The sequence below is a fragment of the Nicrophorus vespilloides genome, unplaced genomic scaffold, assembly GCF_001412225.1.
Source record: "Nicrophorus vespilloides isolate i.1.1-1 unplaced genomic scaffold, Nicve_v1.0, whole genome shotgun sequence".
NCBI lineage: Eukaryota > Metazoa > Arthropoda > Insecta > Coleoptera > Silphidae > Nicrophorus > Nicrophorus vespilloides.
Window position 1 is genome coordinate 1 of NW_017099672.1, and position 22,919 is coordinate 22,919.

A 22,919-nucleotide genomic window follows, 5' to 3' on the forward strand; every position below is an offset into this window, starting at 1 on the left:
AGAAATGTAAAATTTATACTACAATCGGTCCTCTTTTTATGCGTACTCTTTTTATGCGGTTTTGAAGTTATGCGGTTTTTATTTCAAGAAGCAATTTTTTAAATAACTCTTTTAGGCCATTTTGACACGTTTTGACACGTTTTGACACAAATTGGCAAACCATTTCATCGAAAAAGATGATAATTCTCAACGAGCATTCAAGTTTCAAGGTACAAGCTTCAGAATTGCATTTCTGGATATCAGGAATTGTACAAAAAATATCAAAGCCATCGCAAAGTTTAATCACTGATAATTGATAATTATATTGTCAAAGGGAAAAAATCAACATGCGAAATTGAGACTAATTTTACTTGTGAAGAATCATTATCTTCAGGACATAGATCTGATATGCTGACTATCTCTTCTAGTGATGAAAGTGATTTCGAACCAGTTCGCAAATTATTCCGAACACTCTCATATAGCGATAATTCTAAAGAAAAAAATGTGAAGAAAGATTAACTTTCATCCAAATTTTCTGTATTTTTTTTTATAAAATTTTTCCGTATAAATTTAGATGGAATATGTTAAAATTATATTTTTCTGAAATTTAATAAACTTGTCTATGATTGTTAACGTTTTCATAAAATTATGAATAAAAATTTCAGAAATATAGTAAGACTAATTATTTTTCTGAAATTTAATAAACCCTTTTTTATGCGATTTTCGGTATATTGTAACTCACTGATTTAGTTTTATGCGGTTTTTCAAAATTATGGAACGTATCCTTTATTTTTATACGTGTCTCTAGTCCTTTTTTTTGCGATTTATTTTTATGCGTTTTCCTGTGGAACGTATCTACCGCATAAAAAGAGAACCAAGTGTATCTCCAAAATTATTATTTTTGTTAATAAGAAACTCTACCATATCATATATTTTGGTTGTTCACTTAAAGTACATACATATAAGGTACGTCCGATGATACGTACATAATTTAAAATTAAAATAAATTTACTAACCTATCCTCAGCTTCTTTCATCCATCTCTCGAGCACCGGTTTGATCTTCTGCGCGCTCTTCGGAGTGATGTCCAGTTTCTCAAACCTAAACACCAATAATATACCAATGTATTAGACATGATTAAGCCGTGGCTGATGACCATTATTTTTTTGACCATTTGGCCAACGCGTGGAGGCACAGGACACTGACAGTAATGAAAATGCGCACCTAGTAAACTGCTTTTTCTTGCTTCCGCGGACCACACATGTGCCAGTGCCCTGGCTCCACAATTTCAACACAAATCGAGAGATAGATAGATCGAGAAATAGATAGTTAAAGAGAGAGAGAGAAAGTAAGATAGAAAGTGCCAAAGGTTAACAATAGTAAACAAAAGTAACAATTGTAACGAAGAGAAGAGTACGTAGTTGTAAGAAATAGGGAAGGAAAGAGATAAATAATAATAAAAAAAATAAAAAAAATAATAAAATAGTGGTGGTAGTAATAAAAAAAAAACTGGGGTGATTTCATAGCTACATACATTGCTTGCTGTTGAGAGGAAAGCTGCGCGGCGGCAAACATCTGAGAGGCCAGGGCACTGGGAACAAACCAAGCAGTTACTCAAAAGAAGTCAGAGGGAAATGCCTTTCCATTTTGCCCCTTAGGTTACTTAGGCGCGCTCCGTTTTATTCAATCATTGTCTCTTTTTGTTGTAATTTAACAATTTTTTAAACGCATTTTTTATTGAATGAAACTTCAGACAAAAATAAACAAGAGGAATTCTACAAATGTTCGTGATGTTTGTATTTTACCTGCAGATTGCGCTTTGGCTGTAGGCCGGACCCTCGGTGACGCTCAGAGCCTGTCCCACCTGGGTCTGTGTCAACCCCAAGGAAAGCCTCCTCAGTTTGAAAGCTTTGGCAAAGTCTTTGATTTCGTCTAGGTTTATGCCGTCCACGACGTTGCTGTTCGTTTGGTTTATGGTCGGCTGGTCTGGATTTCGCAGCGAAAACAAGGACAGAATGAGAGTCATGTAAATATAATTTTTTTTTGCAATTGCAAAGAGATAAAAGAGAGAGAGAGAGATGAAGATAGAGCAAATTAAAGAGAAATTAAGATCAAATCGAGAACAATAACATGTACACGAATTAAAAAATATATATAAAAATAAATTGGAATAAATATTTTTAATTTCCGAGGCTTAATGAAAATGGGTAATTAGCCGAAGCAGCGGCAATAATAATTATTATTACGATCGTGAAAGAAGAAAGAACAGAATGAAATTACAAAAAAATAATAATAATGATATAAAAAACGCAGGTAATTTCCTTAATTGACAATTAATTAAATTACGTAAAGGGCATTAATAACAATTAAATAGTCATTTGGAAGCGTGCGTCTACAGAGTGGACAATAATTAACTTTGCAATTTTTTACTTTGTTGGTTTATTGTCTTTTGATACTTTCATTTTCAAGTACTTGCCAAGTACTTATGATTAATAAAATATTATAACGTTTATTTTACTTGACTCTTTACAGTCATTCAAAAGAATTAACACTAAGTGATATTAGTTAATTACTTGGACAAATACATTTATTAAAATTATTACCGACTAATTAAGTAAGCAACGAACAAATTGGTAAGTAACTTGTCAATTATACTTTAACAATTATTATAGTAAGAACAGGCTATGTGACTTTCCTCAAGTAAAAGTAGTTTGTCCACCCAGTATTTCCAAAGATATGAAGAGATTGATCAATTTGTTAAGGCGATTGAAAATGGGGGCCGCTGCGACAAATCTAAAGAAGAATCTGATGCTGCACCCAGTATTGAGTGTAGGAAACTTACTTGGTGAATCGATCAGAAGATCGGCCGTCGAACTGTCGTTGCAGCTGGGCGAGAGTGAGGGTGACCTCTTCAGATTCTGACTAGAGTTTGGAGCGAGGGAAGTAGTGATGGTCAGCTCGCCGTTGGTGGTGCTGATCCGGTTGAGATTGGCGCTAGGCGAGGGCGAAGAAGTCGTCCGACCGCTCAGACTCGAAGGCTGATGCAGTTTGCTCTCCGGATAATGGTTGGGATTTAGCTGAGTCTGGATGGTGTGCTGTTGGTTCCGATGGGATTGAGTAGTTGGTGACTGCGTCAGCGACGTCGAGAGGAGCGTAGACGGGGTGGTGAGAAGGGGTTGCGTAAGAGGGTTCAGCAGAGGCGGCGGCGCTGCAGGATGTCCGTTACTCAAGAGCTGAGGTAGAGACTGCAAGAGCTGCTGGGCAGAACCATTGGTCAGCAGGTGGCTCAAAGTCGCCGGATTGAGGAGGGACTGGGCTATGCTGCTGGCATTGCCATTCGACGTCGGTACTGAAAGATTGATCAAGACATCGTTAACTTCAAAATTATTATGTTGAGGATGAAAAAAATTACTTGTTGGATTGGCTGTGTTGAGAAGGTTGTTCTGACCCTGCGCCATCGCCTGAAGATTCGCCAGGGAAGTTTGCACCACCTGGCCATTGTTTAAAGCTAGATTGACCATCTGATCGCTACTATTTACATGGTTCACGGGGATGGTGAGGATTGTCTGCGTAGCTAAACCTGCGGATCGTTATTGTATAGAAGACGCCCTTAGATCTGCAGCTCGTGATTGTTCTTCTTTTTTTTTTACCTTGAGATGTGGGTATGAGGAGTTGCGCTCCTTGGATTCCTTGCACGAGTTGTCCAGAGGCGAGGATGAACTGCGGCATCGGCGCGGGCTGCTGGGACGTTAGCAAAGGCGACTGCGGGATGGACGAGACGGCATGTTGTTGTTGTTGTTGCTGCTGCTGTTGTTGCTGTTGGCTATTTACGTTGCTGGACATGCCAAGGGATCCCTGCTCCGCGCTGCTTGTGTTCTGAGTACTTCTTGGAGTCGTAGCTGCAAACACAAAAGCCCTTTGTCTAGAATATCTAATTGGGTTTGCTGTTGGGGAACGAAGGGAAAAACCTTTAACGTAACGCAATATACGTGTCTATATATATACATATATATGTAAGAGAGGGATATATAGATGTATACTTGCAATCAAATTTTCGTCCTAATAATACCTCAAACGTATGCCCGCCAAATTTACATATGCTAATCCCTCGCACTCGGCGTTCTACCCTGATCAGCCCTTTCGGAGCTCCGGCGAAAACATACATCAACACTTTTCTCGCCCGCTTCCTACACGGAACTCGAATTAAGCCCACCAAAATATATTCACTTTCCTACACCTTTACACCTTTTCCGTCGGGCCTCTCAAACGCCATCCCTTCTAACCCTCCCCCCAAACGCATTATAAATAATTCCTACATAAATATCGTTCGAAACAAAACTTCCCTCACCCACACCGGATAATACACCCTTACAATTTCCACATTCATCTCATCAACAAATGAAAATCCAGAACAACCATAAATCATATATTTGAATTAGTCCTTGATATAACGTAGTTTATGTATTAATGAACTTCCCTGATTAGTTTAAATGTCCTATTTTAATATAATTCCATACCTAATCCTTCCTCATATATCAATGACGACACTCAAAGTAATGGAAAGTATTTAGGTTCATAGTAAATATTTGTATATTTAATATTCAAGTACATTAATCAAATTTCAGTTAATAATATGTTATACTCTGCAAATTAAAACATTATGGCTTTAGGAACATGGCATGTTTTAAGAGTTTTAATTAAATGCTTTTGTGGCATGTAATAAAATGGTAATATCAACTAAAGACACGTTGGCCTAGGTTCGCATTTATTATCTTACGGGTAAAACGGAGAGAGGTTAATCTGAAACCTGGAGCGCGCGTTGTTAAGTCCGGCATTGTAATTTACCTGAGGCTCCCACACTGAGATTCAGGGGTGCATTTATGGCGGCGGCGGCAGCGGCTGCTGCGGAATTTCCCGAAAGGTTGGCCATGCTCTGAAGACCGGCCGCAAGGGAGGCGACCTGCGGCAACGACTGCTGCAGCGAGGCCAGATTCTGGAGGTTCTGAAGCGTCACCAGGCCAGCGACCAGGTCACCTAGAAACGAGTTCGGGTCTAAATGTTAGTCGGTTCCGTTATCTTTTTTTTTTGTTTATCTCCGAAGAGTTGTCCCATTTGATGGACTTGATGATCATACTTGTGCCATTAAGATGGGCTGCGGTCGCGGCGGCTGCTGCTGCCGCTGCTGCGGAGGTTGCGGGAGACGGCGGCGGCGGTAGCTTCGTGTCCGTGGGCTCGTCCGCCCTATTGCAATGGACCTTTTGGCCACCCATGTGTAAATCCGTGCTCCCGTCCACTCCCATCGTGGACGCCGGCTCCGGGGATCCGACGCTGCTCTCGCGATCGCTCTCCTGGAAAACAAACAAACAACGAAATCTTTAATATAATCCCAAAAAACGCAAATGCTTTCATCATCATCAACTTTGATAAATTTGGACAAAGACCACTTTGGTTACAGCAAATTACATATTAAAAACTAGATGTAGCAAACAAAATTTGCATAGTTCTAGTTATCAGACGTAATAGAAAATACGTAATATAGTTAACTTTTTTTAAAGTTCAGTTGGCATTAATTAATGTTTTTTTGAAGATCAATGACAGTGAACTGACAGTAACAATTTTACATAGACTGTCACAAGTTAAATAAATGTCAATATGACATCAACAAATATAATGAACACATGTTCCATGATATAGTATGGAAACAGCATTAGGTAAGTATACATGTTTCATTTTATAGTTTGAATACAGTATTAGGTGACTACATGTGTTCCATATAGGTCTATAACGAAATCCCGACAATCAAATTCCTGTCAATCAAATTCCCGATATAGTGAAAATCTCGACAACCATAATGCAGTGTTAAAATCCCGACATTTCCAATATCGGAAAGTACGCATGTTTCATGTGATAGTTTGGATACAGCATTAGATGAGTACACATGTTCAATGAAATAGATTGGATACAACATTAGCTAAGCACACATGTGCCATATCATTAAGTACATACGTTTCACGATATAGTTTGTATACAGCATTAGGTAATTACATTTGCTTCACGTGATACCAATATGCATGAATACTATTTAGACTTGTTGTTCTAGTTTTATAAAACCAGATTAATTATTCTTAATTTTGATGCAAATTAAAAATAGTAATCAAGCTTCGATCCAAATTAACCATTAACGACAATATTTTGATATTTATATGTAATTTTGTGATTACAACCATAATTCAATACTTTATTATCTTCTTTTCAAATTCGTATACATGTTAACGTTGAATGCAACTCGAATGAATAAAGACGACATCCGAACTGAAGAATAATGGGGTAAATTAAAATGTACGCAGCTCACCGTGCACAACCTCGCAATTAAGCCGTAATTTTATGCATTGAAAAATATACGTATATTCGATATTATGATTATTATTATTGTAATCATCAGCAGACGGAAATTAAGTGCCCTCTTCTTCTTTCTATCCTCCTCTTCAAAAAATGATCAATCTTCCATCTCCATCTTCAGATATATTTGTGTGCGTGTCGTCCTTATTTTCATTTGCCTTTGGCTTCTTTGCAGCTCCGTCCTTAATGCGGTCCTCAATTAAGATTATGATCAATGCGTTCTTTAATACATCCAGAATTAATATGCACGAGAGACGACGACGGCGAAATTTTCTAATTGTCTTTGCCGGAATTTCGAAATTAACATTCTTCTCTTCCGTTCATTTTTTTTTTCTTTTCAAATAATTTCTTTTTACTTCTCAGTTTATGCTCAAGTTAAAATTCAATAATTATTTATAAATTCAATGAAATTGAGAGTAATAATAATTTAAAATTAATCGATTCTGTTTTTACTTCTTCATCAAATTTATGTCCCACTTTAGACTTTGATCTCAATAAAATGACACATTTTTAAATACAAAAAATGACGCAATTAATACATAAAATAATAATAAAGAGAAAAAACAGTTTTTCAATAAATCTTGATGAAATTAAATTGACATTTCTGTCAATTTAATTTTTGACTTTCATCTGTCAAAATCAATTACATTGTCAATACTTTTATATACTTATGATTTAATTGTATGGCAGTAAAAGACATATAAAATAAATGAACATTTTACTTCTCAGTTTATCTTCAAGTTCAACAAGAATAATGATTCATCAATTAAATGAAATTGACAGTTATAGTTAGTCAAAATTAATCGATTCCGTTTTTTACTTCTTCATCAAATTTTTGTCCCACTTCTGGCTTTGATCTTAAGAAAATAATTGCTTTAGACATACACATTTGAAATAATAATATTTCTGTCAGTTTAAATTTTGACATTCATCTGTCAAAATCAATTAAATATTGAAACAGTCAATACTTTTATATAGTTATGATTTGATAATTATTTTCATGTGTTCCAATTAAAAAAAACATAAAGCAACATTTTAAAACAAAGATAATATAAAGATATGTACACACTATTACTTTTTTCAATAAGAAATGAAATTATTATAGAAAATAATACTTTTAATCTTTAAAGCTAAATATTTAGAACATACAATAATTTCGTATGTTTATTTATATACAATGAGACCTCGTTTAGCGTTTCCTCGACTTACGCTGATTTGATTTAATATATTAATGTGACATCGTTCAACCTCGTGTCGTTTAGCGTTTCTTATTTTGGAATTCGTGCTAACCGCTAAACAAGGTCTTACTGTATATTAGTCATTTTGACACCTTACTGATGTATACAATTTTGACGTTTAAAAAGACAATAATAAATTGATTATTGTTAAGTTCTGTAGTGTGGACGCACCATTATACATTTTTACTGAAAACAATACAGAAAATTATACATTTTGACTTGTTACTCATAATTATATTAATTTCATTTTTTTTATAAGTATTATATTATTAAAAAAAATCAATGGAAATTAAATTGTAAATGTTCTCATTATAATTATCTAAAAAGATGTTAATTTTCTGTAAAAAAAAAGTATTGGTAATAAATTCTAATACAATTTGTCTCCTGCCTCAATTATCGTACAGAAAATAAAAAAAATATTTTTTTTGTGTATCCAATAAAACGAATAAAGAAAAGCGTATTCCACCCACTCGGACAAACTTTTCGACCAACCCATTTATTTGCTCCCTTCTATTTTCTTCCATTTGGAGGGCTATTTATTTTAGCAAAAATACAATTAATCATGTTATTGATCGTTCTCATCGGTCGAGAAGGGAGGGCTCATTTATATTTCCCGAGCTGCATCTAATTAAGTGAAATCGATTTTCCCGCCAAGGGGCCAGAGGGTTGGTTTGAAGCGGTCGCTCGGCGTCGGCAAAAGGGGTTTGGTTTGGTCCGACGAAAGGGGTGAGGGTGAAAAGACTATTTCTCTCTCTCTCTGTCTCTCACACACACACACACACATGTACAGCTTCTCCAATTGGAAAGGACGAAAACACCGCAAAACAAAGTTTCTTGTTGCGATCGTAACAGGTGCCGGCGCGCGTTTTGGAGCCTTGACACCGCTTCCATCGCGTCCGACCGTCCCTGTATCTGTTGTGCACAACCTAGTTTAGTTCGAAACGCGAACCCTTTAGACTAGGATCAAATCACGCGGCGCCACCTTCCCTCTCCGAACCCTTTCCACCCGTCGCAACAAGGACGAAACGGCGGCAAAAAACCGCGCGTAATTCCTCCCCAGACGATGATTTCATAACAATCCTTATTGCGGTGCAGCAATTATGCGTAACATATTTATCAACAGCAGAACGCGCACTGAAAATATTAAATATGAATAACTGAAAACAACACGACCGGACACAACGCAACAATTTAATTACTTATAATCATAATAAAGTTGAAACAACGACATTAACGTTTATGAAAAAAATATACGATGAAAAAATAATGCTCACGCTCAGAATTACAACATAATTTAGTTAGTTACCTTAATTGTATATAAATATATTTAGTTTTCTCATAAACATAAATGATCGAAATATTTATGAAATATTTCTAAATTGCTACAGGAAGATATAAGTAAACGCAGCGTTCATTATCAATAACGGCTTTTCATCCAAACCCCCTTGATGTGGAACTGACTAACATCACCGAAGATTCTTGCAAATTTTCATATACATTTTTTTATATATTTTGTTTAAATCTTCTATTGTGCATCGTTTAATGTAACTGCTATTATGAAATTACAATTAATGATCGAAATATGTCGAGTTTAAGAGAAAATAGGATATCTTCACTTTTTAAAATTATTCAATAACTACACACATTAATTAGCTCATGAGATATGCATTACATATAAAACTACTAATTTTTCAAAATGCCTACTATTGGTTTTATTCCATTTACAGTAAATTAAGTATTCAATTTGGGAAGTAAATATTTTAATTTTTATAGAATTTTTTCAAAATGACTGGCAAAGTTTTAAACTTTCTATATATTTTATGATTACACATCAAAGTGTCTTCTAATGATGTATCTGTAATTACGTAATGTTAGTTAATAATGTTATTATTTTGTATATATATATATAGAATTATATGTATTTATTAATTTAATTATTTTAATTAATAATAATAAATATTTTAATAGAAATAATTCATCGTTTTCGGCTTTTTATTAGTCAATTATTTATTTATTCATTTAATTTATTTTAATTGAAGTTTTAATTCCCATTTTATAAACCAGATTCATCCACTTAAATATTTCTAAAGTAAATTAATCGATTTTTGTTATTAATAATTATTACTAAAATAAACTACACATTATACTGTACAATTATGTAGATTATTATATTCTCAAAATGTAGATCGCAGAAAAATTGATGATAGACGCGACAGACAGTATGTTTTTCTACGTTTTTCTACACATACCCATACTTCGGGGCGTCCTTAAAAGGGGTCGTAAACCAAAAAGTTTGAGAAACACTGATGTAAACAAGGAAAACAATAAATGGAAATATGTGTACAAACCTGTAATCATTTCTCAAATTCTTATATTTAATTTATAAAAATAATTACCAAATAAAATCTTTATTATTTTTAATAAACTTATGTCGTAATTGTTATATTAGTAAAATGTAATTTTTTCTTGTTAAAATCTTGTCTTGTTAAGAAATTCATTTAAAACTATTGAAATTAAATATGTGATTATTTTGTTATTTATACTCAAAATAATAACAAATTTCATTTAACCAGTAAATTTTATAGATTGCAGTAAAATTACTCAATATTACATCATTAAACAATGAATAGTAAAATTTGGATTTTCATACAGCAAAAATGTAAGAAAATAAAGAAATAATGTTGATAAAGTGGCAATAATTTATATAATAGTTTTTTTTAGTTAACAAATTTAGAAATAAAATTGTAATTAATATAATGATAATGATTGTAGTAAAACTACTCATTATTATGACATAAGCATAAGAATGCTAAAGTGTGGATTATCATGAAGCAGAAAATAAATATTGCCAAATAAGTAATATCTTATAGTTTCTTCAAGATATAAATTTCTAAATAAAATTATTTAATAAAAAAATGTTAATCTTTTATGTTATTTCACATGTATAACTTATTTTCCATTGTAAAATGTGATTTTCTGAAGATTTCTAAAGAAAATTGTTTTTATTTTTTGTTAAAAAAAAAATCAGTAACTAAATGATAACATCATATAGTATTATATAAGTATTACAATTTGAATGTTAAAGTGTGGATTATCAAGTGCACAAGTTTGTAAGGTGGATAAGAGTGATTGACGAGTCACGAGACTGCAAATTGCACACCGTGAACAAATGGCATCTAATTCTGTTCTAATTTCGTTTGCAACGAACGTTGCAATCAATAGCCACTTCTATTGTACCGTGCAAATGCATGTATCATATGCATACAGCAGTCATTTCTAGAATTCCAATGGAATACAGGTATTTTCATAATGTTTTCACACAAAGTTGCCTTTCATCTCTAGCTGCATATCGCGAAAAGCAAAAAATGAGACGAAACAAAGTTTCGAAAAAAAAAACTTTCACGTACATACAGAGAGGGATAGAGAAAAAATATACAACTGTTGATAACAATGCGAATTGAATGTCCGTTCGATTATTTCGGTGATGCTTTCATTTGCAAACTTCGAATTCAGTTGGGGTTGGACTGAAAGAGAGTGAGGAAAATGCATTCATTTTACTAGTATAGTAGCACAGTTACAAACTCTTCTTTCAATGCAAACTATAGTTTATAGTTCAGATCAAACTACAATCTACAATTTCAATTACATTTACATCTACATTAATATAAAGTTTTCTTTTACTAAACATTATAATTATAAGTAAAATTAATTAATTTAAAAATTTCATTCATACGTTTTTTTAAACTTTTAATCAATGTTGTTTCATAAATTATAATACATATTTTAATCATTATTAGCGTTTAATTAAATTTAATTAAAAACTCGTTTATATTTCAATTATTAATGAAAAATTGATCTAAATTTCATTCAATTCCCAAAATTCATTTCAAACCAATTTTCTAAAAGTGTTCACAAATTTTCTTTAAAAATAAAATTTCTAATGATCAAGTCACCAATTTATAAATAGTAATAAGATGATGCAATAAATTCAAAAAAAAATCAAATATTTCTATTGTTATTCGCACGATTCTTACCAAATGCGATGGGTATTTCATTGAAGCTGATTCATAATTTAATCCAAAGCACATATAAAAAATACACCAACACGTTAAATCATCCACATTCCAATTCAAAGAATTCACTCAAACATACATTTACGTTACGTAATCTTCACAAACAAAACATAATTTTGTCACTAATATTTGTAATATTTTTTTAGCACAAAACCAAAGATTTTTCACCAAATTATGTTTCTTAATATTTTTATCACAAATCTATTTTCACCTATCGCACTAATGAGAACAAAACCAAAGATTTCACTTGATTATGTTTCTTATTATATAAACATATGCAGCTTCGTCGTTCATCACAAATCACTTTCACTGTTGACGTCTTCCTTCATAATGCACATACGAAAATTTCCACAGCCGCTTATATTTCACTGATTTTCAATCTACCGGCAAAACTGAATGAGAAACAAATAAATAATAATTAATGTTCTGCATGTTTCAATCGTTGGGAATAGAATATTTTTATATGGATTTTTCTTTGATTCATAGAAAAATATATAAAAGTTGATAACTTGTAGTGGAAATGAAAGTTAATGGTTGACAAGAAAATAATTTTGGAAATGGACAAAAAAAATAGAGAAATTTTCTTGATTTATTAAAAAATTAAATTGAAATTTATAACTGTATAATTATTATAGAAACTAGTTGCAATTTATTTTTATTACTAAAAAGTAATAAAAATTAATTGATATTTTGCATTGATTGATTGACAAAAAAAAACATAAATTAATTATAATTATTGGAAAAGTGTTATAAAAATAAATTGGAAAATTTATATTGATTTATTGAAAAAAATGTTTAATTATTTGAAATGCAGAGGATGAAATGATATGTTGGATAGATAGGAAAGTAGTGTAGAAGTTGGACGTATGAAGTGATTTGCAGCGCGTTGTAATGTTAATGTAGGTGGATGTAAGAGAGAGGAGGTATTGTTTTACCTTAGTTCCGTCTTGTATGGGTAACTATGGGAAACGAAAGTTGCAGAGCAATTGTGCGCCCCGAAAGTTGTTCGTTGGCTCACTGTGTATATACTACGTATAATCTATTCCGAGGCATAATGATAATGCGAGGAGGAGGGGTTGGGGCGCGCGCGAAACGGGGATGGAGGGAGGCGAGGGGCGGCGGAGGCGGTGTGAGGACGCTCGGGGGCGAAACGAAGGGGACTGGGGGGTGGTTTTTGGTTAGAGTTGGTTCAGTCGCTGGGCATAATAAGGGCGGCTGTGTGCGGGGGGTGGGTGTCGGTGGGTTGAGGCCTGCGACCGGTCGGAGCATTGGTGAGAAGAGGGTCGGGGGTGGTGTGGCGCGAGGCGGCGGGGGCGGCTGGTCTGGTGGCGTCGGCCAGCGGCCAGGCGAGAGCTCTTTGTGTAGTTAGTGTAATTAGTGCCCCTCTGCCGCGCCCGCCTCCCGCCCCTCCGTACCCTCTCGACTACCTTATTTAAATGCAAATGAGCTTCATTTCGCAATATTAATGTGCCTCACCCTCTTTCGACGGCGCCCTGCGCCCAGCTTCGCCACCCTCTCAAAGGGTTGAGCGACTAACGGAGGGTGCGAGAGGATAAAAGAGAGAGAGAGAGACAACGATAAAGGACCGGAGAAAGACCGAGATAGAGTGAGAGAGAAGCTATATTCGGCCGCGTCGTTCAATCATACAATGTGGGGGTTTTCCACTCCCGACGTCCGAATCTAACTCGCCTCACTCACTCTCTCCATCTAACACCTACCCTTCGCATCTCCCTCACTCTAACGCACGACCCATACCTATGTACAAGCACACATTCGCGAGAGTTAGAGAAAGATAGATGATCGAAAGGGCGAGGGGACAGCATGGACATAGACGTAGAGAAATACAGACGCGTCGTCCATCCATATACACAGAGAAATACAGACATATATCTCTCATATATATTCAAGCATAGTCAAACTAATTAGAATTATTATTATTAATAACGGCATTACTCCGTTACGGCTCATTCAACTTCTGAATATTATAGATCTTATTATAGTTAGTGCTACACTAATGCACGCCTCTAAATCTATAATTAAAGCGAAACTCGCTACTTCTAAATCAGAGCGCATAAATTTTGCTCTTTGCATATGGCCCAAATACTTCGGGCGCCATTGCATTATTATTATTACGTCTTCCCTCCTAAAGCAATCAATGCATTTTACATGCAATTTTCTTACGCTTAACTCTCACCATTAACCTGTAATTAGCACAAAAATAATCCAACTCTCTTAAATAATCATTTTCAACATCAAATGAAATATCATCTATAATACTCACACATTTTAACTATTCTATACAACTGATTTTTGAATTCTTGATTAGTATTATTACCAACATAAAATATATAACAAAATCTTGATAAATTATATGTGCGTATTATAAACGAATTTTCCTTTTTGTCACAATTTTTTGTATTAATATAATTAGAAGACTAAGTTTGATTAAATTAATAAGAAAATGTTGGAAAATTGTGGGTGCGTATTATATACGAATTTTATTTTGATCACAAATTTCCTAAAAACTCTACAATTATAGGACTATTTAATAAATTAATTAAGTTTTATAACATGTATAATACAATCTTGAAAAGTTGTAGCTGCGTATTATATACGAATTTTATTTTTAGCACAAACTTTCTTATAACTTTATATACATATTATATACATATCAAAATGTCTCATAAAATGATGAAAATTTATAGGTGCGTATTATATACGAATTTTACCATTTGTTACAAACTTTCTTAAAACTCTATTTATACAATTTTGAAGTCTCTTCAATCAATGAATCAGTTATAAAAATATATTAAAATGTTGATAAGTATAAATTTTACTTTTTGTTAACACTTTCTTACAACACTATTTATATAATTTAGAAAACTATTTAAACAATTAATTACATTTTATAAAATGTATAATTTTTTCTTTCTTCAAACTCTATTTTTGCAATTTAAAACCTAAAATAAGCGATTAATAAATTTAAAAAAATAAATTATAAAATAATTTTAATTTTATCACAGATTTTATTAATACTCAATATATCCAATTTAGAAAACTATGTAATTAGTTTTATAAAAATTATAATAAAATATTGAAAAATTATATGCAAAATTTTACTTTTTTGTCACAAACTTTTTTTGGAAACATTTTTACATTTTAGAAGATTATTTAATCAATTAATTAGTTTGACATTTACGTTGAATCCATGTAAATAAATCAATTAAACGTTTAACCTTAATTGATGTTTAATATCCAATTAACTAGCTGCGCATTCTGCATTCGAGAATAATCAATGCATTCATACTAATTATTACGCAACAGTTCTACAATTAATTCACAACTTAATATGTTTAAAATTGCATCATCATCTGGTTTAATTAATTTAATTATAAAATCACTTTTGACACACACAATTTTTAATTATTGATAAGGAAATAATTAAGTTATTATATAAATATTTTTTTTAATATCAGATTCAGAGATAATTCGTATTCAAAAATTTATCTTAATATAAAAGTAAATCACCAACTTAATAGTAAGATGTGATATTTAAAGTAAGGTTTAAGTTTTGAGTAAAATTCATATAAAATAAGTTAATTCGCGTCTTTTTATTGACATAAATCTACATGATAGATTCAATATTTAATAAAAGTATTCTAAAAATAATAATATTAACAAATTCAATAAATATTAAATTTACATGGAAGATATAGTCTTTATCTATAGGATTAAAATGCTTCAGTTCAAGGTAATTAACAATTGTTCTTAAATTTTCCTATAGTAATGAAAAGAAAAGTTTCCAACTCCAAAAATTTAGGCGACTAAATCCGACATTTACAGACTTACGCCTTCAACGGTTTTCCAAATCCCCTTACCAAAAATCGTTTGTTTTATTTGTTTTAATCAAGAAAAAAAAACTAAATTATATATAGTTACATTATATTTTTTGTTAATTGTGTTGAATTATGTAATAATCTTTAATAAATATTCATCGATCAGGTTGTAGTAATAAAGGAATTGTAAGTAAGTGTACTTTCTTTTTTTCTTTCTTCCAAAGCGAAAACGTTATCTGTCAGGAAAATTATATGGTTATACATGTCAACTGCAAATATATTATTCACTCGTGTTTCACCTGCAACAGGTTATTTGTTAAGGAAAGTATTAGTTTCACCTGTCACCTCCGAAAATTGTAATGTAACCCCGGAATAATGTTTACCCCCAATATTGTATAATGATACGAATTATTTTCAAATTAACCAATAATTTATTTATTAATTGATATTTTTTTTAAACATTTCATAAATAGTAATAAAAATCAGAAACATAATCATTTTTTTTTTTAAATAAATCCAAAAATAATTTAAATTGTTGCCTTTCATTAAATTTTAATTTCAATAATTTTGTAAAAATAATTTTGAAAATATTATATAAAATTTCATTAATTATTAATTTTCTGAGCAAGAAAGAAAGTAGAAAAATTATTTAAAAAAAAAAATGTATAAATTGTAGAAATATAATTAATTGGATTTAGTTAATTTTAATGGCTGTAATTATGTTTTATCGTTGAAATAAAAAAAAATGTCGGATGTAGTAGAGGTCCGTGCAAATGATAAATATTGTTATAATGAATTCATTGCAGTGAAATTACTGAAATAATTTGTATGGAAATTAGGAGGAATAAAGAAAGTTTTGGAGAAGCAGTGCCGTTGGCCGGGACGGCGTAGGGTTAACTGGCCGTCGACCCTTGAGTCCTATTTTGGGGCAGGTCACATGCTGAATTTCGAATGCCAGAATATAAATCTACATGAACGTTTAGTACACAAACATTAAAGACCACCACTCGTTCTAATATAATACTTCATAATTGTTTTATTTTTTTTTTGTTTTACGTGCGTAACAAAATTACATACACATGTATAGAAAAAATAATAATAGTTCATTATTGTCTCATAGATGTCGCATTTCTTTTGACAATTTGCGTATTTTTTGTTAGATATTAATAAATAAAGTGACTTAAATCATTTTTTCACACCATCATCATTTCCGAGACTCAACCTAGTTCAAGTGTACAGAATCGCAGAGTCTCGGTTTGGAAATTGTTTATATTACTACCCTATGTTATATGTTACATTTAGTCCCTACTGGGAAACTGGCAAAATTGTGCGCGGCACAAGCAAGGTGGTACAAGAAAGAAGAAGAAATATTTTTTTTTATTAATGTGTCAGTGGATTCATTGGTTCATTAAAAATATATTATTTTTTTGTGAGAAAAGAGAACAAGTACAGAGGTTAAATGATTTTTTGACATATTAATAGTTCAATGTCTTCTCATAGATGTCGCTTTTTAAAATTTACTTTCTTCTTGTATTTATATTTTTTAATAAATGCTTAACAAAATTCCACACACAAATGAATAGAAAAAATTATTGATAATTATAAAATATGTGAAAAAACGTGAGTCAAGATTGATTCAAATTATTTTTTTAAATTATTATCAGATAAATTGATTTATTTTTGAGGTAATTACATTATAAATTTGTTTATTGACTTCATTGGTCATTAGCCAATAAAAATATATTTTTATTCTTTAACAAATTTGAGATATAAAACCCAAAAATAATATTTATTTTTAAATTTATAAATACACATAATAATAGTTCAATTATTGTGTCATAGATGTCTCTTTTTTTAACTTACGAATTATCTTTCTTTGATTTGTATTTGGATAAAATGTCCAGTAATATTCATAATAATTAATAAATAAAGCCATTTCTTTACAATTTCTTTTAAATAAATTAATTTATGCAAATTTATTGACAAATTTGAGATTTAAAAAGGAAAAATAATATTTATTTTTACATATAATAATAGTTCATTATTGTCTCATAGATGTCGCTTTATTTTACAAATAACGTATTTTTTTTCTTTGATTTGTATTTTTATAGAATGTCCAGTAATATTTCTATATATTAATAAATAAAGTAACTTATATCTTTTTTTTTATAAATTTGTCAGTGAAGTTCATTAAAAATATATTTTATCGTATTTTTTTTATGAGATTTAAAAAGATAAGAAATAGCATTTGTGTTTAAATAACAGGAAAGTACATAGGTTCAAATATTTAATTTGATATATTAATAGTTCAATGTTTTCTCATACATGTCGCTTTTTTAAATTTGTATTTGTATAAACTGTCCAGTAATATTCATGTAAAATTGTTAATTGGCCAATACAATTTTAATATTTCGTTAACAATTTTTTGAGATTTTAATGAATAAACAAATTTTTAAAACTTTTTGAATATCACTAAATATATAAAAATTATAGTGAAAATATACGACAATAGTTCATTATGTATCTTCTCAGAGATTTTCATTTTTTTTTATTATCTTTTTTACATAATTGTAAAACAAGGCATTTTCTTTCAAACGTGAAAAATATATTTTTGTGTAATAATCAAATTATTTATAGCACGAAAACAAATTACATTATAAATAATTTTAACTGTCCCTAATGTTCAAGGAAGACTGGATAATAATTGCTTAACTTTCTTAAATATAAACAACGAAAAAAAATACGACTTTCTTAATTATAAATTAATTAAAATGATACAAAACCTTAATAAATACTGCGTGTTTTCAAGCAATTTCTAAACGCAACAAAAAAATAATTGTTATGATTCATGCAAGATTTTAAGTTTCGATTTTCTTAAGAAATAATCATAAAAAAATATATACACACACACACATATAGGGGCTTGGGTATATTCATTGTGTGTAATTATGAATCACATCTGATTCATATAACGTACGTCGCTAATAACAGGAATAGCAAGTTGCTCATTATAATTTTTAATTAGTGGACAAAAGAGAGAAAGTGGAGGCGTAGAACAGAAAAAAAAACACACAATACACACATTACACATAGAAGTAAAATAATTAGTATAACAAAACTAATGTATGTACATACTAATTATTGCAATTAACGTCCTATGCAGTAGTGTCTTGACTGTATGTACAAATTGTGCAATTCGATTAGACTGCGGAAATGTCTCATATATACGCTTTCTACTAATTTACATTTTCAATTTCAACGAAAATTATTTATAAGTTTTTTTGTTGTTGGATTTAAGGAAATATTAATCACGTAGTTAATTAAGTGTAATCATTATTTATATACCAAATAAATTTTTATAATATTTCGTTTATTGATTTTATTTACTTCGATGTTTCTTCATTTTTCAAGACGTGATTTGTTTCTTTATTTTATTACTTGCCAAGTATTGTGCAGCATATATCAAAGTATATAGAACTAATCTTTAAGTTGGTATACTTGATCAAACCAATATTCCTAGCTGTCAAAAATGTTTACGTTACAATTATCACATAAGACTTTCAACCATTATGTGACGTAATCACCATAAAAAAACATATATAGTGTATTAAAGATAACTTTAGTATATAGATCAATTTAAATTTATAGACATTCCAACTTTATTTTTGACAATCATCTCAATATGTTAGTTTTCTTATACATCGATCTTAATATTAAATATTGATAGCTGATTTCATAATAGTTATATAATTTATTTTTGTAAATATTTGTAAAGTTACGATCACAGTTTAGTACATTTATAAATATTATCAAATAGTTTCAAAAGTAATACTAAAATATTGATTGTTTCAAAAAAATCAGATAATTCGGATTAATAAAATCATGGAATATTTTATAAAAGTTAAAAATATTCGAAGATATATTAGATTTTTATGATAACATATACAAATTATGTCAAGGCGCCATCTAGTGGATAAAGAAAACACTATTAAATAATTGGTACATCTTCTACACCAGTGAACACCTAATATAATAATACGTAATACCTCGTATAGTACCGGTAATCGAAACCGCACTAATCGAGGACTTTAAAAAAGTATATAGAGGAAACAAACAATCATTTGTGTACAACTTTCTAAATAACTCCTCCTAGTGAGTAAAGTACTTTAATAATCTGTACATCTTTTGTACCAGGATATTTTTTTAGTAAAATTAAACAAATCAATAAAATTTATATAACTCAAAATATTGTTAATTTGTGTCGCCATCTCGTGAAATATATGTTAAGTATACTTTCTTAAAAATATAGATTTATCTCTCAATATTGCAACGTTTTCTATTGACTTAAGGATATAGTAAATTGAGAATCTCGTTTTCAAAATCAAAGTTAGGTTAAAAACATGTTAGTTTTTCTTATTTCTCTTGACTCCTCACTTATCACATAGGGAAATTCTTAATTATGTAATTACCAAAAACATAGTTACGTTAATGAATTATTGAAGCAATTGACATTGTTTATGCAAAGCGTACATCCGCATATGCCGACTAATGAAATGCTCAAAGTTCAGATATCAAGACAACTCCCCGCCGATTAATTCAATAAAACATCCATCTTAATCCTTATCTAAACCCTGTGAAACGGTTCTTCCTGCACCCGTATAAAGCGCACAATTGCAATTAGATTAATTTTATGCACCCCCTCCATCACCAAAACCTTCATCCAACTATGTTTCATTATCCAAATTCTGAATCATAATCAAACACCCACCCCCCCCAAACGCATTTCGTTAAATCCCTGCAACCCCTTCCCAACAAACAAACACACGCACGCACATACTGATTATCATTATTCATCAGGCCTCATTGTAATTCTGTCATCCCTTTCATTTTTCCATTTATTTATTCCGTCTTCAACCCTATATATATTTTTTTTAATATCACATCCCTTCCTTCAATTCAATTTTGTTATTATTTCTTTCCAAAAATCATTTCCACCCCAATTATCGGTTACATCTCTGTTTTTCCAGTGGGATGTGCGTGGGTGCGCGCTTTCTACGAAAAGTCCTTCCCTCTTCTAATTACTAATTAATCATTATTTTAATTAATTTTCATTGTATCCTTTCCCAAGCGAAATCTCGAACGGAGGAGAATCGATAATCGCACAATCGCAGCAGGAGGAGAAGCAGGAGTTAAGCAGCCTGCTATTATTTAGTGGAATAATGAATGCCGTCGCATTTCGCGGAAGAAAAATGCGCGAAGAAGGAAAGAAAAAGAGAAAAATGCTGCAGCGAATGGACATCGGTGGAAGAAAACTGGAGTAGGGATTTAAAAAAGACGCAATAATTATGTAAACGGAGGTGAACGGATGGGTGGGAGCGTCGATTTTAATTACACAAAGTTTAATTATTATCAGTTTGGAGTGCGGCGCGAAATCGCACAATTAAAATCCATACAATTGTAAAACAGTGTCACGAATCTTGTTCGCTCGTTGAATGCAATAACAATCAGGGAAAATTATTTTCTTCATTATATCAATATTAATTATTAATGAAAAGAGGCTATTAATTATTAAAATACAATTGATTAACAAAAGTACAGTACAGTTTTTGTATACATTTTCTGAAATCGCTCCACATGTAAAAAGAACATTTGAATAAACTTGGATAACTTTTGAATTAAGAAGGCAAATCAAAAAACATAACATAAAATGGTGGAAAAAAGTTGAATTACTTTTGAGATTTAAAGAAAAAAACTTTATAACAAATCGGTAAATGTTGAACATTACGTAAGCTTTTTATCCAAAAACTTGACTAATTTTAAAGATAAGATGACAAAAAAATCGTAATCTGAAATCGTTTCATATGCAAAAATTAATTAAAATCAATTAAATCATTTTATAGTAATTTACGTATTTAGTAAATTACATTTCTTAAGTCTACATTTTTAAAATGTAACATTTTCTAAGAGGTTTTCTTAAAAAAATAGCGAACATAATTAACATGTAACTCAATTATGATTATGACCTTATTACATTTAGATATAATTATTACTTGATAAAATTAGTTAGGTAATATCTGCAAATGTATAAATTATTATTGACTTGGCAGATGTGTTATGGAAATATTTTACATTTTAGGGAATAGTACATTTCCTTGAAGAACATCAGATTTACTTTGAATAAAAGTAGTTTAAGTCAATGTCTCGTTTATTTCAATTACAGTAGGTATAATTATATAATTTTAGTATATATTTTCTTAAGAATTGTCAAATCTTACATAATTATAATCATTTAAATTACACTACGTAACATTTATTTATTTGCAATTTACATTATTACATTTTTTTAAAGCCTGAGGTGATATAAAAAAAATGGAATTTGAATGATAGTAACCAATAAATTAAGTTGCCCCACGTTGGTCACTATTTCTATAAATTTTGATTATTTTCTTTATTTTTGCTTTTTGTCTTTCTAAATATTGAAATATCAATCTTAAAAGAGTTAATTATAAGAGTATATCATGTACTAAATTAGGTCATTTCCTATTTTCTGTATACCTAAATAAATCTATTTTCTTATTCAAATTATAATTTTTGAATTTGCTCTCATTTTTCATACTAATTATTGAATGATTATAATAATTTAACGAGTAAATTAAATATTTGAAATAATTGTTATAATAATAAACAAAACAAAATCTAAAGATTATTCAACATAAATGTAAATGTAAATTTTACATTTTTTCTTAATTTTTCGTTGATAGTGAAATTTGTTACATTTTACATTCAAAATGCTTATAAAATTGTAGAAAAATTCTAATAAAATACCTGTTTTCGGACTATAAGACGCACATTTTTATATAGAAAATGGACATAAAATGTAGTCTTATGATCAAAAACTTAAATATTCTGCTAAATTATAAATAAAAATTTTGTGTAAACAAACTTTACAACAAAAAAACTTTAGGATAATCAATTCGAAAGTTACGTAACATTAGTGTTATAATCGATTTGTCCGCGCGTTACACACAACATAATAATTATATTTCGAGTGTTTTGTGAGAACCGAACTCGAAATGTAATTTCATTAATTGTATAGTCAAATGTTTGGTTTGTTATTGCTTTGTGTAAAGAATTCGATGGAGGGTGGAACAGGTCGACAATTAACAACAAAAATTTGGTATATATAAAAAATACTACCCGTTTCAGGGGTGAAGTCCTTACTTAAGGGATTTTTTTTATATATATATATATACATTTTTTATGTTATCCGTTGGATGAAACTAATTACACCTTGGGGACGTGCGCCTTTCGTCTTTGCACTTAACCTTTTTAATCGGCTGCCTTAATTTTATATCGTTTTAATTCGACTAATCGAAATACGGAACGAGAGACACA

General features: G+C 30.7%; 1 protein-coding gene across 1 annotated transcript in view; it reads right to left on the reverse strand.

Moving 5' to 3' along the window:
- Nucleotides 1–995: 995 nt before the first annotated feature.
- LOC108565116 (POU domain, class 6, transcription factor 2-like) overlaps nucleotides 996–22,919 on the reverse strand; it is a gene marked incomplete at its 3' end in the record, with an annotated part of 82,360 nt that continues 60,436 nt past the window's right edge. The window contains exons 3-10 of the mRNA XM_017924407.1: nucleotides 5,113–5,326; nucleotides 4,824–5,030; nucleotides 3,629–3,877; nucleotides 3,391–3,558; nucleotides 2,821–3,327; nucleotides 1,784–1,964; nucleotides 1,513–1,569; nucleotides 996–1,079 (exon numbers count right to left, since the gene is read on the reverse strand). Coding sequence (XP_017779896.1) covers nucleotides 996–1,079; nucleotides 1,513–1,569; nucleotides 1,784–1,964; nucleotides 2,821–3,327; nucleotides 3,391–3,558; nucleotides 3,629–3,877; nucleotides 4,824–5,030; nucleotides 5,113–5,278 — 1,619 coding nt within the window. The remainder of the gene's footprint in view (nucleotides 1,080–1,512; nucleotides 1,570–1,783; nucleotides 1,965–2,820; nucleotides 3,328–3,390; nucleotides 3,559–3,628; nucleotides 3,878–4,823; nucleotides 5,031–5,112; nucleotides 5,327–22,919) is intronic.